This window comes from Corvus kubaryi, unplaced genomic scaffold (assembly GCF_017639235.1).
Source record: "Corvus kubaryi isolate FWS band 111438036 unplaced genomic scaffold, C.kubaryi_AGA036_p1.0 split3-73, whole genome shotgun sequence".
Taxonomy (NCBI): Eukaryota; Metazoa; Chordata; class Aves; order Passeriformes; family Corvidae; genus Corvus; species Corvus kubaryi.
The window spans coordinates 7349133-7366613 of record NW_024582091.1 but is presented as its reverse complement, the minus strand read 5'-3'; the positions used below and the strand labels follow the sequence as shown (position 1 = coordinate 7366613).

At 34.1% G+C, this 17481-nt stretch overlaps 1 protein-coding gene across 1 annotated transcript in view; it reads left to right on the top strand.

Annotated features, from left to right (window-relative positions):
- EYS (eyes shut homolog) overlaps positions 1-17481 on the top strand; it is an 854603-nt gene that overhangs the window by 489680 nt on the left and 347442 nt on the right. Inside the window, exons 30-32 of the mRNA XM_042016808.1 lie at positions 9420-9544; positions 13114-13238; positions 16551-16803. Of these exons, the coding sequence (XP_041872742.1) occupies positions 9420-9544; positions 13114-13238; positions 16551-16803 (503 nt within the window). The remainder of the gene's footprint in view (positions 1-9419; positions 9545-13113; positions 13239-16550; positions 16804-17481) is intronic.

The following is a 17481-nucleotide window of genomic DNA, read 5'->3' as shown; positions in this document are numbered from 1 at the left end:
AAGAGTTTATATCAGCTAAGGACCTGTCTTAACTTATTCCTTTATGTAGAAGAACTGTTAGTAAAAAGCTTAGAGAAACTTCTGTTTGAGAAAGGATTGACCAGATGATAGCTTTCCTCTATATGAAATCTGACTGCAAATATCGATTATTTTAGCAAACAGCTGAATGGTGGCTTTTCATCAGTTCTGCAAGGACACGTGCACACACACACATACACATTCCTGCTTCTCCTTTAATTCTGCCCACACTAGTGATGTGTGAAGAAATGCATATACTTTGCAATTGGGTAGGTTAATAAAATAAAGAAAGGAGTGTGTTAACTCTAATATATTTTCATCAAGGCTTAGTCATTCTGGTTATTTTACTGTATTCATTCTAGCCTGATATTCCACAGATTAACCTTTCCTTTAACACTGTCACACCCCACCAACTGTGATTTAGCAAGCACATAATTTATCACTTAATAAGAACGTCCATGTTAAGCACAGTGGGAGCTTTTACTGGCAGTAAAATCTACTTTTCTCATAGGGAAAATAAAGGCTGAATCCAAGTGGACTGAGAAAGTTTAAGGTCTCTTATAATGAGAATGACCTTAGAAAGAATGGAAGTTTTTATTAGCAAATGTTTAGTATGAGTTGTGATTGTCCCAAAACATTCTTTGAGAATAAAGATCATTATTTTACATACATTAATTAAAGTGTAGACAATGTCCAGAGTAACACTGTGTGTCCAAAGTAGTTAAAAAGTAGTTTTATTTAGCCCACACTGCACTTACATTATTATAGTCAGGAATAAATCTCTATATATAGTCCTTACTGTCTTATGATTCCATGGTCTTTTTCTTTCTTTTCTATAGACGTAATTAGTTCTCTGTTCTATTAACTCTTTTACAAGCACAGAAGAAAGCTGAAAAATTGCAAAGCTTCCAGCTCCTATCTTGTCTAAACAATCTGAATCTGTTTGGGGGTTTTACATGCAACATTCCTCCTCCGGGAAGAAGGATGCCTTGCACTGGAGTATCCAGCTCAATGTGCTGATAGGGTCACTCTTCCAAGAGGATAAAGGATAAGCTGCTTCTCTTTCCTTCATTCTTTAGAAAGTGGTGATGTATCAGTTCATTCTTCCTTACATTTATCAGTGTGAATATAATTCATAGGTAATAATAAGGGGTAGAGATGGGGTCAAAACCCAGTGGCAAATGTCTGATGTCTTTAACCAGTCAGAGACTCCTGTAAGCCTATGGTAGGTTCTGGTTGTTAGTGTTAACATTTGGATAAGGTCCCAACCTTGTGGTTTGTAGCTTCTGTTCTAAAAGTAGTTCTCCAAGAGGATGGCACTATTAATTACCCTTTTTAAATTCATTTCACCTTTGCAAAGATACTCAATATAAACAAGTGATGAATATGGAGAAGTTCCTGACTATAAGAATCAGAAAATTTACAAGATCTGAACTTGGAACTCTTGGACTATGTATGCTACTGCTCTTTTCAACCTAATTTTTCTCTCACTATTTTCATACCACTCTAAATTATATTATTCATTGAATTACTTTTCCCATAATCTAAGAAAAAAAAGCAGAAAGAGAAAAAGATGACTTGTTATTTCAGGTTATAGATCTCTGATTCTGATATGATAGGAACAGAACTTTAGGTGAAAAAGTAGAAGAATACACTTTAAAATCAAATATACATTCAAGTGTGCTAATACCATTTTTTTTTCCTTTTTGATTCACATTTAGTATTCTTTAAAATAGAACTAACATTTCCTCACCACCATGGAGAGTTATAATTTATTTTTACTTCCTTCTATGGGGAATTTTACTTTAGAGTAAATAAACTTGCTTCATTCTAGACAGTACATCCAAGGATAATACAGAAGAGGGAAGGGAAATAAAAAAAGCAACATGATATGCTATACTTGTAGCTTGAGGGAAGCTTCATTGTCAGTGTTCTAAAATTAACAATTACAGCCTCACCTTTGGGAAGGGTTTTAGAGAAAATAATCTGAGAAAAGCTCTCAGGAGACTTCTGTAAATTCCTTAGTGGCTGCTTTCTCAAGTTCTCTCCATAGATACATGCTTCAAAGTACATCAGGAGAAGCAGTTTTCAGTAGTATTAGTGATAAGGCAGCTGAGTGATATTACTTTCAACTCAGTCTTTTGGCTTATGAAGACAGTCAGTTTAACCCGCTAGTGAAACCAGAGTACCAAAAAGATCTATGCTGATCCAGCACAGGATCCCAGAAATCACTAAGAGTTCACACACATGCGCTCATGATATGCACACATAAGTCAATAAGACATAAGTCAAGGTCTTTTTACCTCCTATCAATTTTTCAGATTCCAAGAGCGATAGAACATGTATTTATTTATTTATTTATTTATTTAACATCATACACATTGATTGGGTTGTCTGCTGCTTCATCAGCAGCATCCACAACCTTCAGACAACATGGATGACCACACAGCAGACAATCTACTTTACGTGGTACTTTCATTTTTCAGTGTTCCTTAGGAAATTCCTGCATCTGAGATTAATATGATAAAAGCTCAAAATCTGTAGCCAGTAAAACCTGCATGGAACAGTTTCTACCAAGCTAAGCTGATTACGTGATCTGTCCAGCACCCACATTTTTTGTGTTCTTTGAAGGCCATGGTAAAGCTCACTATGAAAGTTGTTTAAAATTCATGATGCAAAGCTTGGAATAGTGGTATTACCGCAGGCCTGGTTCCTATGGTATATCACCGTGTCCCACAGCTATAGGGAGGAGGAGGAGGAGAAGATCCAGCAGGCAGGAATTGTGCAGCAAGATTGATTTATTTAATTATTTTACAAACTCTTTTATAGACTTTTTTCTTCATAGTCTAATTGGACAAAGGACCAGCCACCCCTTGGGGGTGATTGGCCAAAATCCTAAAACATCTATTATCAAAATATTTTCTACTATACCATAAACAAGACTTTCCAAGGTTGCAGGTGGCTTGGTTGTTTACATTCCCTGCTACCTCTTCTGTGAGAGAGAAAAGTCTCTCATGGACTTAGAAAAATAACAAGAAGATCCTCACTAACAGCATTTTTGTACCTACATAGTGGAACTTTTGAAAAAAGCTGAAGTGATTTGCCCATAGAAGTTAATTCTAAAGCAATGAGGAGCTTGGCCTTACTAGGTAATTATAAAAACTTCCTCTCCAAATATTCTATCAGCTTCACAGTAACATGCCCATAGCTATTGATCTCACTTTTAATCAAACAAATATAGCAAAAGTTTCAGCAACCTGCTAAGCGAAACAAGAATTCTATAACAGATTCTACTGCCAATAGTTTTTTTATATGAATAAGTTCAATGTTACAGTCATCAACTGTAGTATTGTGAGAAACAGAAGGAAAAAACAAACCAAAATCATTCCTACCTGAGAATTATATTTTATAATTGGGCCTTAAAGTTTTTTTTGGTTTTTCTATTTGTTTTTTTTGGTTGCTTTTTTACAGAATATACTTAAAATACAGATCAGTTCATGAGTAAATTCATGTTATATTACTATTTTCTAAGATAGGTTCCTTAGCAAGGTTCTGGCAAGCCGTGAAGAGGCCTGGTCCTTGTCTTAATTGCCATAAACAGAATTCTTGAGGTAAAAAATAAATTGAGAATTTCAGTACTTGTGTAGAAATCATTGGAAAAGCATGAACCATAGAAGTGGCTTAAACTTGGCTAGTTACCAGATGCCCACCCAGCTGGAATTTCACTCCTTCTTCTCAGTAGGATGGGGAGAGAAAATAAGATGGAGAAGCCAGGGGTCTAAATAAACACAGGGAAACTACTGGCTAAAATTCTTGACTTGGGGACAATTTAATTTATTGCTAATTTTAAATAGAATAGCATGGTCAGAAAAAAACATCTCTGCCCCATGATCCCATCAATCTCTTTTTCACAGGCTTAACTTCACTTCTTGGTCCCAACTCCTGTACCTCTTTCTCCTTTCCCTACATGGTTTAGGGGTAATGAGGAATGGGGGGTTGTGGTCATTCATTGTGTAACCTGTTGACAGTACTTTACACAAATACTCATTTATTAGGCAACTTTTTTTTTTTAATGTCTGTATTGAGCTAATACAGATAGACATATGTATAAGATAAGAAAATAGGACACACAGAAATTAGAGCAGCTAAGTTTGAAAGAAATAAAAAGATCTGAACATTCAAAACTTTATGAACATCACACCATAACTTTCAAATGAGACATTTCACTTTTCAAACTAATGTCGATAATGTCAGGATTTTGGTTTGTTCTTGTATATCTTGAGAAAAAAAAGTCAGTTAAATAAAATAATGTTTGGTTTTTTATATTTTGTCTGTGAATAACCCTACTTAAAAGGGCAAAAATGATGCATTGGCTTCCAGTAAATTGAAATTTACTATCCAAAAGGTTAGCTGTTAGAGAGTAAAGTATGATAAAGACTGAATTTCTATTTATCACCGTAGAAAAATTTCCCCTGTGCCAAAAATTTAAAGCTTTAAGAAATTGTGTTGTAATAATATGTATATTTAAAAAGAATCTGTGCTCTTACTCATTTTTCCTTTAAAATTAAAAAGGTTCTGCAGAAGTTTGTAGTGCTAATACTTCTCATGAAGGCCATGCCTCAGTAGTGCTAAGATAAGGGTCATGTATTTCACAGGAAATGTCTCTAATAATCCTGAAGCTGGTTAAATTATCTGGTTTTCCTTGCTCTTCTTTTTTTCCTTTCCAAGCTGGCATATGAGCATCGATTAAAGGAATGATAAGGTTCATGTTTGATCGATTTTTCACTTCTTTAATTTAGACAGTAAAACTTTCTACCACATTTGAAGTTAAGAATTATGGTTGAGATAATAGAGGTATGATTCTACTGGAAGTTAAAAAGGAAAAAGTTGCCTTGCAAATGTCAAGGCACCTTGTGATCCAAGATGATTAAAACTAAACTGTTTGCTATATGAATCCCAAGGTGCCGCTATATCTCAGCGTCCATGACATTTAGCCAGTGACTTTTCATAGCTTGTTAATAATGTATAGCAATCCCAGTGTAAATTTGCAGTGACAGATCTGGTCTGTTACAGTAGAGAAGTTAACTAGATTTATTTTTGACAGAAAATGCAGATTTGAAAAATAAAAAAATCATGACTTATGTCAAAAGCGACTGCACATTTATAAAACTATTTTAGCTAAGACAGTTGCTCAGGAGATGTGCTTTTCATATTGATCTGTTATTCTGCCCAACATCCTACTTACCTAACCGAGAGGTATCAGCAAAACATTACCAAAGTCATCGAGGTTAATACTTACAAAGAAAAACTGGTATCTCAAAAAAATTTCATAGTGTCATACTGGTCCACAAAATTCATTGATTTTACCAGGTTGTCTGAGTCACATAGGCAGGTAAAGGTTACAGCATAAGTGTTCTTTTCTAAATACAATTGCTGTTAATCATTGCTCCCAGATAAACCTAATAAACTTCTTTGTTGTAGAAACCATGCTTTTTCTGTTTCTCATATCTCACTGATTCACAAATTATTCATAAGCTGTAAAAGGTCACAAGGCAGATGAAGAAAGAGAGGGAGAGAGAAGGAAAAGGGTACAGGGAAAAAAAATAGACTCAAAAGATGAGATACAAAGACTCAAAGAGTGGTGAGTTACAAGAGGATATAAATCAGTGTTGTAGAGAAAAATTTGGCTGATATTTGGATTCTTGTAGATTTTCTCTGAGTCAGAAAGTTTACTAACAAAAAAATTTACTGTGACAATAGCCATAATTGTTATAGATCAAAATCCTTCATTTAATTCTCTCTTTTCAGTCTTTTGTTCAGATACTGCATTGGCATATGCTGAAATTAAGATAATTACTCCTGATAATGATTGATATAAAGGCACAAAACAAAAGGGATTATATTTGCACCACAGTATGTCAGCATCTGAGATAAAAAATCTGCAGGGAATGACAGAAAAGAAAAAGATCTTTGCCAACATCCCAAAAACAGGTCATAAATAAATTGTGAATGCATTATTCTTACAGCAAATTAGCACTATTTTTTTCTGCCTTTCAGTACCAAACTATTGATCTTATGTTGATACTTCTTTAAGTTTAAAAGCTCAGCCTTGACAGTGCATTATCTTACTTTATCAGACAAGCTCTAGGAGTTATTTGCTGATAAACTTATATGCATTTACTTATAAAGACATAAATTGCTTTCTACTAGATGACAATCAACAGACAAGACTTGCAGTGACCATACCTTCATATGAAAGCTATCTAAGAGCCCCTGTTTTTCATTTGCAGAATGTTCATATCCCAAATACCACACAGAAATAAGTTCCAAAATATTTCAATTAGGTTTACTTCTATTTATAGCACAAGAAGTGTATTCCATACCTACTTAACCTTTCTAATGTCAGTTGTATTTGAATTCTATTGTTTCTGTCCCTTCTAATGTTCTAAAAGAAATGGCAGAAGGGAAGTAAGAATGTGAAGAGGCAGAACAAAAATTCAATTTTCTTAAAAAAGGAGTAGGTATGAAGGAAGGTGGGAGTGAACAAAAAGTTAAGAAATTATTGAAGTGCTTGTCATATCCTAAGAAGTTCTAACTTCATTAAAACTCTTAATAAAGCATAAAGTTTATTGCAATTTTGGGAAATCTGTGAAAGTTGCTGATACTAAGGTGTTGTTTTAGCTTTCTTCTAGTTGTTTCATAATTGCTCAGAATAATTTAGTTAATAGCATTGCTGTCTTCGCAGTTGTGAAGCATCGTTTACATCTCATCATGCTTTTTGAACAGAAGCAAACTGAATACTGTGATATTCCATTTTTTACCAAAAAAATATAACATGTCAGTATGTTAAAAGCTTCCAATATTTTAAAGTATTCTATAAGTTGAATGATTGTCTGACATGGGAAAAACAGTACCTTGTACATATTGATATATGTCGGACTTGATATACTGGATATCTAGGTGCTTTCATGGGTTTATGTCTTCCATCTAAATTTCAATTTGAAGGCATATAACTTTTCTATTTCTGGTGGTGTCACAATCACTCTATATGGTATTACACACTTAATAAATATTTGGAAAGCCTGCAGTACAGAATAGGTTATTTTGCCAAACATTTATACATACATATATATATATATATATATATATATATATATATATTTCTACCTCAGTGTCTATAGAGTTAGGCCCATGGTTACACAGTTTATATCTCTGAAGTCTCAAGGCTTTGTAGAGCCTTGAGTCTCTGAAGTCTCAAGCCTTTCTGAGTAGGAAATTACACAGAGTACTACTGATTCTCTCCATGGGAGTTACAGCAACCTAATCCACTAATCATTCTTGCTCCAAATAGTTATGACCACAGGAGCTCAGTAAACTGCTCTAGTCTTTACTGGTGTCTACTTCTCAGCAAGTATACACACCACATATCAAAATGTGCCAAATCGAAGCAGCCAACAGAAGAGTTCTTAAAAAGACTTTTCAAGCATTTTTCAATGTTTGACTTTTACAGACTAAAAAAATCAAGCCCACACACCTTAGATACACATATGTGTAGTTGTCCTGTCCAGATATTTTACATAATTTTATATTTCTTCCAGTTCATTCTGTAAATGCTTTTTTATTATTAAAATACTTATAATTACACCAAAGTATAAAGATAAATATAAATTGAATTTAAACTGGCACAGTATTCCCTATGTCTAGTTGCCTTTTTTTCCTAGTAGAATATTCTTTCCACCCTTTTCATATCTGGGAGAATTTCCTCCCTCAAATTTGGTTTTTTTGGGTCTTTATTTATTTATTTTAAATATTTTTTTCTTAATACACTATGTAGGCAGTGTGAAGACAAAGGTATATGAAGAAAATTATTTAAGATTACAGTGAGCAGAATCATCCTTTGCATCTCTTATTCCACCGAGCATAGGAGAATGCTAGGGTGATTACAGTTGGGTATGTGAAGTTGTGTTCTAACTACTGGACTTTGACATTTACAAATAAGATCAAAGGACCAAACTGTATCTTCTCAGTGGATTTTTTAAAATGTTTTTCAACCAAAAAACATGTGGGCTTATGGCTCACTCATTAAGGTGTATTTTCCATGTTTTTTCTCTCATATATTATTAGATATTTGAAAAATAGTAGTGTGTGCCCCAGTTTGTACATTTTCCAAGCAATGTGCCATAGCTGTCATCTGTAGTTGATGCAGACTGACAAATCTATTCTGTTGTCATTGTTTTGGTAGATTCCAAATTGCCATTACCTAGAGTGTATTCGATATAAAATGAAAAAACCATGGTCTAATAGTTAAAGCAAAAATAAACCAAAATATATGTCCTGGTGCATAGTGTAATGATCCCTCAGGAGGTGTCACACATACATGTTTCATGGTCCATCCTCCTCTTTTGCTTCACGATCTGGAAAGCTAAGGTAGACACTGCAGGTACCTCATTCTAATGATATCTGTTGTATTCACTCAATGTAGCACCTTGAGGAGCAGGTGACATGACTACTTGGATTTACTCAAAGGTAGTTTGTTAATGTACTCATCTCCTTCTAAGTGAGGCATAAACCTTTATGCTTTTCACTAGAGCCAAGACAACGTACAAGATATGCACCAGCCGGTAACTAAAAGGAGTTTTTGAAAACATTGTTTCATGTGAAATATATCCATGTACAACACATCTCAAAAGGGTAAATGTTATTAATACCATTATGGGACCCTGTTTTTTAGAACATATTTGAGTATATCCATAAAGCTGTGTGTATGTAGGCAAAGATGTGCTTCATTAATGAGATTAGTAGGATTTTTGGACTTCATTAAAGGTCTTGTGAGTCTTGTAAACTATATGTTGAAATCATATGGGACTATTTTGATAACAATTATCACATAGAATTTACAACCACAAAAATACAGAAGAGTTTTTTCAAGAAAACTAATATTTTATACCTAGAATAATAATAAAAGCATGATCCCTGAAGATTAGCTTTTATGCTGTAGTTTACATTTGATAGTACACTTTTGTCAACAAGCAGGTTTTCAAACATAGACTGCAGTTCAGGTACTTAGCCAGATTATTTTAGTAGACAGTCTCCCAAGAGTGCGTTAAGAAAGGTTTGTATTCACATTGATAGATCCAGTACACTGTAACTGAGACTGTTATGCTTGATTATGATCCAGATGTGAAATTTTTGGATGCATTTTGCCATCATAAATCCCTTAAAAGATCACCATGTATCACATCATGAAACTTGGAAGTGTTCCAGTAAAATACTTCTTGAAACAGAAAATAATAAATGATGTCTTGTTAATGCACATACTTTGGACGCATTGTTTCCACACAAGGTCTATTTTATATGATGTTTATGCATAGTATAACACTCTGGAATGTTGTTTGCTTCAGGTGTCTTGCTGGATTTTCTGGACAATTTTGTGAAATAGAAGTTAATGAGTGTAATTCATCACCTTGTCTACATGGCTCAACCTGTGCTGATCATATCAATGGATACACTTGTAAATGTCAACAAGGTAACTGCCATATGACAGAGCAATCTTAAACAATGATAGTTTTGAATTATCAGTGTTACTAGTGAGTAAGTTGGCAAATCATATCAAGCTCTTTTGTTGTATATGGACTATAAGGTAAAAAAAAACTTACTGTCTTTTTGTCAAGCTTTTTGAATGAAATCTAAAGATAATTAACTACTCTAGTAAGCATATTAGAAAGGCTTCAAAGTAAAATCAGCTCATTGAGGCAGTCTGAAGTATTATTAGAGACAGGTTTATTGTGTATGATCTTTACTAATGTAACTTACTGACCAAACAGTCAAATAGTCACTATTTAACAGCAAGATAATTTCACTACCTGTAGAATGAGATTGACTGAAAAGAAATTCTGAGCAGTTTAACTAACATTTTTATTATTATCCTTATTGTTATTGTTGTAAGACGTACCCATGCTTATGTCTGCTTGCTGGGATTAAAAGAATTTTTTTAAAACATTATAAATAGAATGAAAGATGGCACTTTCTTAAAACATGGGAACTGTTTTCTAGTTCTGGCATAGATCAACTAAAACAGGTCTAGTGGCTTATGAAAATATAAGAGATTTTGTATTTACACAAAAGCAAAAGTCACAATCAGCCTGCATTGTCTTGCAATCACAAATTTAATCTGTTCAAGACTACTCACAGTCTCCTGTCATGTCTGCTAATAAAAATCCTTTTGTCAATGTAAGTAGGATTTCTGATCCCTATACATAAGTAGCATCCTGCTCCATAAGTTACTCTTAAATTAAGAATTATATGAGTACCTGCCTCCTGGAACTTCAATTTTTCAGTTTAAATCTATTTACTATTTTACTGACTAGCACTGCTGAATAATTTCTGTGATAGTAGTGACTCAACGTTTCTTAATAATTATTTTAGAGATTGTTTAAATATATTCTGGATGATAAATGTTCTGTTAATCCATGCTATCTCCATACATCTGATCTACTTTCTTTGTGCCAAAGTATGTTCACATTGTTTGTTTTGATTTACAAGTAAAAACGTCTTACCAAACTCTCCTGAAGTCAAGTGACCATATATATGTTACACTTTTCTAGAGTCTTTCTACTCATTCTTGTTCTACATTTAAAAGAAAGCACATAGTGAATTGAATATTAATATATTTTACTCTTTTTTTTCATTCTGAATTCTTCTGAGGGCAATTTACAAAACTATATGTAAGAGATCTTATTCAAAAAAGTATGGAAGATACTGAAGCAAATACATGTGTAATGAGAGTCAATTTGGCAGTTTATTAATTTGTTTAATTGGTAATAAGGAAGGATACTCTAAAATGTAAGACTTTAAGTATTTTTGGCTTACTAGAGAGTAATTACATGTTGCTTAGAGCTACGTTGCTTACAGCTTAATATTCTTTAGCAACTTTTTTTTAATGTCAAAAAGATACTTGATAATTCAGAAAAACACTATATTTTTGATGTATGAACCAAGGAGTGAAAAATTTTTGGACTTTGTCATACAGAATTCATGATAATAAAGATCTTTCTGATCTTAAAAAATCTGAGTCATGACCTAACTTCAGTACTATATATGCGCCTGTTACTGCATATGGCCATATACCCCTCCACCAATATTAGTTACTTAAAAACTTAAAAGATGCATTTTTTAGTCATTAAAGTGCTTCACATAGAATACATTGCCAAGTCCAATTTTTTCCCTCATTTTTAAAGCTTATTAAAATAATACAACAAAGATATTTGAATAGGCATTTAAGAATTGCTTACTAGCCAAGGACTGTGATTGCTGTCCCTGTGCAACATGGAAATTCTTGGTATAAGTGGGAGAAACTTCTGTGGGGCCTTGGAACTCACTCCTACAGCTAACATGCTTTAAACACCTTCCAACCCAACCATAAGCTACCTTTCTTTTATATTCCTTTTAATAATATCATTCGTTAGTAGGGGTGAAAGAGCTGTAAATTATTTGTCCACCAGATTAAAACACAGAGAAAGAACCACATGCATTAAGTATATACATCATTTTTACTTTTTTTTTTTAATTAATACCATATTTTCAACTGTTATTTGAGGCTCTTAAATAGCTGAAGAGATAAGGTTACAGCTCTGAAAAGGGGTGAATTTGAAGAGGCAGGGGAACTTTTGAGAGGAGTAACTTTTTTCAAAGTTGCACAACTGAAGAAAGGGATTAGAAGAAAAAAATATCATCCAGAATATAGAAATACTTAGGAAAAAAATCTGCTTTTTTTTTTTTTGCAGGCTTTAACTGTTCACATATAGTAAATCTTATATTTCTCTTCTAAGCTTCTGTAGAAACATGGAGCTGGGATTGGGGATTTTTTGGTCTGTAAAGGCAACAATGGGAAAGAACTGGGCAGATAGTCTGATATACGCCTCAACAGATTCCCTGTTGTAATTTAATGAAATGGAAAAGGGATAGTACCAGGACTGAAATAGGAACAAGGCAGATGATTGCAGCTTTCCAAAAACCTCCAGAGAACAAAGTGAAGCATGTGGTGACAGCATGTGATACCAGGAAAGGGAATTGATTTAGCTCTGACAAATGCATTCTGTAATGGATCATGAATTTTGTCAGCTATTGTCCCAGTAGCAGGCCCCATACCCTTAGAATAATAGATGCACGTTCAGGTTCTGTGGCTGCAGCTTCGGGCTGTTCAGGTGCAGAAGCAGCATGGAGAGATGTAAACTGTATTCTAACTGCACTTCAGACAGCTCAAAAGCAACAGCAGCTGTTGGAACTAATAGCAGGATCATGGATGTGAAGTCTTTAGCTGGGCAGGCTGCTCTTCTACCAGGGCAGCTAAAGCAAGACTGGAATGTAACAGTGGATCCATTTGATGTATAGTCCGAGGCAAAGTCTGAACGGTAGCAACTAGATTTGTATCAGCTGAGGACTGCTAGGAGGCTTATAGTGCTGTTGTCAGTTTGTTTAGAAATAGTAAAATAAAGAAAAAACAAATCTGTAATGGGTGGTGGGAATGTCATGGCAAGAAGGTCTGGTGTTCTTCAATTACTAGCCATATTTTACAGAATTCTGGGTTTATATTTACCAAGCAGATGGACTGCTTCCAGTTCAGCTTAGCCTCCAAGGAGCAAGTTCAAGACAGGCTTCAATTACATGATCTAAAACACAGCTTTGAGATGAGTATTTAGTCTTTAATGTATGGGTATACTTACTTGTAAAGGAGATTTTCATAAGAAATGCATATCAATAAAATTTCTAGTAATCTGAGAACCTGTGAGGAGACAGCATCTCAAGGTGTTCAAACACAAAAATATATTTGCTCAGAAATTGTCCTCCTCATTAATCTGGTATAGTAATCTCAGAGTTTATCTTTTTAACTCTTTTTCTTTATTTTTTTCCTACTTTGAGAAGCCATAGCCCAAAAAAGTTCATATTCATCCCATAGTATATATCTCTATATATGTGAGAATGGGTGATTCCCATTCCCATCCATTTACTGATTGTTCCACTGACAATCAGTAAATGGATGCAGATTTTAATGAGTCTCGCTTTAGGGTTTGCTTTGCTTTTTTTTTTTTCTGACAGGGTGGGAAGGCCTCCACTGTGAGTTGGATGTTGATGAGTGCATATCCAACCCCTGCATACATGGTATCTGTGTTCAGAAGGAGCCCAGCTTTGGTTATTCCTGTTTTTGCAAACCAGGATTTGTGGTGAGATGCTGAAAATCTTTCTTACCTTTCCCTTTACCTGGCTATTCATCATTGCACAGAAAATACTGTATGTAAACCTTTTTGTTTTTAACCTTGCTCTGAATTGTTGATATACTTCTTGAATTAGGTGGAATCACAGGAATGATGTATGCTTTGTTCAAGGAATTCATGAGGAATTTCCCTCTTTTCCAGTGACTCTTTGCCCGCAATTTTGTAAAGTCTGTTTTTTTAACCATAAGGCTTTGGTAGGTCAAAAATGCATCTTAAAAATGCAAATAATCAGACTAAATTTACTGAGAAACTATCCTGAGAAGGAAAAAACTATGTCATAAAAATGAATACTATTTTTGTAGGGTGTTTTTTACAGAGTACAATGGATACCATTGAAACTTTCTACAGACCACAGTAACTGCTCTCTTTTTGTATTCTAAAGCAGATTGGCTTTCTAAACAATGTCAAGTGATGATGAGGGACATATCACTTGAGGGACACAGTTTTTTATATGGGAAACAGTCAGACCCTCAGTTACAATAACCTTATTTTTTTCATTAAATATTTATGCTTATCTTACATGAACAACTGTAATGGAGAAGATCAGTTACACGATTTTTTTAGCATTTATGTCTCACCCAAAAAAGTCTTCTGAATGTCAAATAAAACCACCAGAAAGAAAGCTTAAAATTTGTTTAGAGAAATTATTTTTCCAATTATTGCAAAATTTATTGGTACAAGTCAGTGTTGCATGACACTGTAGAGACCAGAAGTACAAATAAGCACAAAAATGGGTTAGAAGGAGGATAGATTCATTGTTATTCAAATTACTCTTCTGAATGTTACCATGGTCTAGGGAGTCTTTGATTTACTTATTGCCAAAAGTTGGAAAGGTATATTTGGTGAGTTACCAGATGCAAGCTCTGCTTGTTTTCTTCCTGTTTTCTTCCCCAAGTATTCATTAATAGCTCACTGACGATGGAGCTAAATAGATATTTGACCCATGGGGGCAGCTTTTCTATTAGTACATAGCTTGAATATTAATTGTACAGTGCATTGCAGAACAAGCAAGGGCTTACAGAAGGAAAAGTAACAAACCTTTGAAGCAGCTGAAATTTAAGATGCATCATCTTTGCTTTTATTCTGTTATTCATTGTTCCATCTTCAGTCCCTCAAATTCCACTATGCTTTGGGAAGGAATATAAAAGTAAGAAAACACAGTGGGGGAAGCACCACCTAGAAAGATTTTTAGCATACCTATCTTCAGTTTCAAAGATAAGAAGTTAAGGTCTAAACACCTCAAGAGGTATATTTGTTAGGTCCCAATGGGTTCTGGTTCCTAACCATGAGTACGTATGGAGTGGAAATAGTGGAACTCACAGAGAAATAAGTATTCAAGGAAATCCAGCTACAGTGTGTATGTAAATCTTCTGTAGTCTGTGCCTGTACTGCTACCCAGAGTATGGATCATAAAGTATGGGTTGTGAAATCTCTCATAAATTTTGAGAAGAAAAGCATATCCAGTGGTATATGAAATAAGTGTTTACTTTTTAACTGGAAGCATCTATAGACATATACCTACTTTTAAATACAAATCTGCACAAGCTAAATGATTCCATCCACCTGCACGGAAACTGTTAAAGCATTTACAGTCATTTTCAATGCTATCAAGTTTATCTATGACTACTTAATGTACCCTTCATGCACACTGGAGGTTATCCACATCTGCTTTGTTTCTATGAGTCATAAAATCGTAATCAAATGCTCTTCGTCATTAAATGTAGTAGTCATAAAAATGTACTAATCTGTCACGGGAAAGTCAGAAGGAAACGTAAATTTATAGGATTAAGAATGATTATGATCTTGCTCAAACCGATCATTTGTTCTGTGTGTGGAATTGGAAAAGAGCAAGCAGAAAATGCATTGAAACTGACATATAAATTGGCCTGTTGTTCCTTTGTGCTTTGGAATACCGATACAGCGAGTGATTTTATAAGATGCCATGAATTTACCAGATAGCTCATCTGCTTGCCAAAACGAATTAAGAAGTTGATTGAAACAAGAATGAATGTATCTAAATCATTCAAAAACCCTCAATTTAACCTCTTCTGTTTTAAACCCTGAATAATTTAAACTACTTGTTAAAAAAGTAGTTTCAGTTTTCATGTCTACATTTCCTCCTCTCTCTCTCTCTCTCTTGTCCTTCCTATTGTTTCTTAATATCATAAATTAGTATAATGGAGTTGACAGAGATCTCAGAAAATATATGTTGCCCCAAGTTCTGTGTGAATAGTTAGCCAGGTAGACATGAAAGATTATTTAAGCGTGTTGTCTGAAGGAAAGTGTGGAATGAATACATGCTTCTTGAGCTCTAGAGAAGGCTTGAATTTTTTTTTTACATGTGCCCCAGTTGCAGGAGAAGATTCACTCCAAAATTATATCATGATGATATATTGTCAGAGATGTATGTCTTCAGGGATGACAGTGGGTCTATTTTAAATAGTTATCCAAATATGTAGGATCCTTCTAGGGTAGCTGTTAGCTGTCTGTCTTCACGTAGGCTATTAGTTCATTGCAACAGAAGTGAAAATAAAATGAACCCAAGCCTGACTTCAGCATATATTTATTTCACACTTCAAGAATGCATTTAATTCACATAATTATTTCTTGCCTTTTTTACAAACCACTGAATATGAACATTTTTACTTTATTACTAGGGAGGATATTTCAGACTTCCCATGAATTGTTACTCTTGATAAAAAATAGGAAGTGAATGCCTGGTCCAATTTGAGATTGCTGCTATATTTTTCCTTTTCTAAGCATTATCTGTGAATGCAAGGTATTAACAGGGAGCTGTGTGCGGATTTGGTAAAAGCAGACAACAAACAATGGGCTGCAATGTACAAAAAGAAAGCACATTAGCTGGCAAGTCAGAGCAAACCATAGGTTTTTAGACAGCTAGGTCCATTGCAAATAGTCTTTTGTAAACCTACTTACTAACTGAAGATTATTATTTTAACCAGTTTTTATTACTGGTGACAATACTGTCTTTGATTCTTGGCAATTAGTAATCTGTGGGGAAATTATTTTTATTGATAAACAGATTCAAAATATCACTTAGTTAAAATTTAATGTATAAAACTACACTATTAAATTAGTTGAGGAATATTTTCCACATAATATTTCCTTTTGAAAGCATAAACAGCTTAATATAAGCAAACAATATTTTAGAATCAAAAGAAAGTAATAATTGTAACTAACATCACTATGAAATATAAATTGTCTTCAAAAATGGCTTTTTTTTTGAAAACTCTCTTTCAGGGACGAAGCTGTGAGCTTAATTACAATGATTGTCTTATACACTCCTGCTCCACTGGGTTTCTTTGTGTTGATGGAATAAACAATATCACCTGTTTACCTACTATGCCCCAAAGGAAAAAAATTGGCTCTGAAATGGCTGAAGTGTTTCCTGCTGAAATTTTAGACAATGACCTTCCATCAGCCCTGGCTGTGTCTATGGAACTTTGGTCTAAACATGTTTCTCCTGATTTTCCTACAGGAGAGGTGTCCCAAGGTAAGTAAAAAGAGCTTCTGAACAACATATATATCAAACTTCTTTCCCTGTTAATGCTTCTAAAATGGTAAGAATATTGGAAATATATTAATTTTAATTATTGAGAATATTTTTTTTACTTCCTCTATTCCCTTCTATATCTTTTTTATTTATTCCAACATCCTTTCTTAATTGCATTTATATGTAACTGTAAAATTACTTTTTTCTCTCAAAAGAATTCTTCCCAGCATTTTCACATCCAGTAAGGAAAATTGCACTTTCTCTTAGCTGGGTTTTTAGTTTTCCAGAGTGTACAATTTTATATGCTTCATATTGTGTTCAGTAATCTCTGACCCTAATGCCAATCTTCCCTTCTTCCTTGGCTAGTCAGCAGGAGAGAAAGATAATTTGCCTTACTCCATGGGGACTTTGATTCTCTTTTCCTAGTTCACATGTTTTCTGAGTGTTTCTTCTTCTGTGCATCTAGATGTTTTTTGACTAAAAATATATTGGACAAAACTCTCAAAGTTTCTGCCATTCTAATTGTTTGTAGTGATGTTTTTGGGAAGCCAAAAATTGCCTATCCTGTTATTTTAAAAGCATTTGCAGAAAAGTCAAAAGCAACAGAAGTGCAGCATTTTATTGTGAATATTGTACCTACATTATGGCCTCTTCACTTTACTAAAAAATATTATTTTA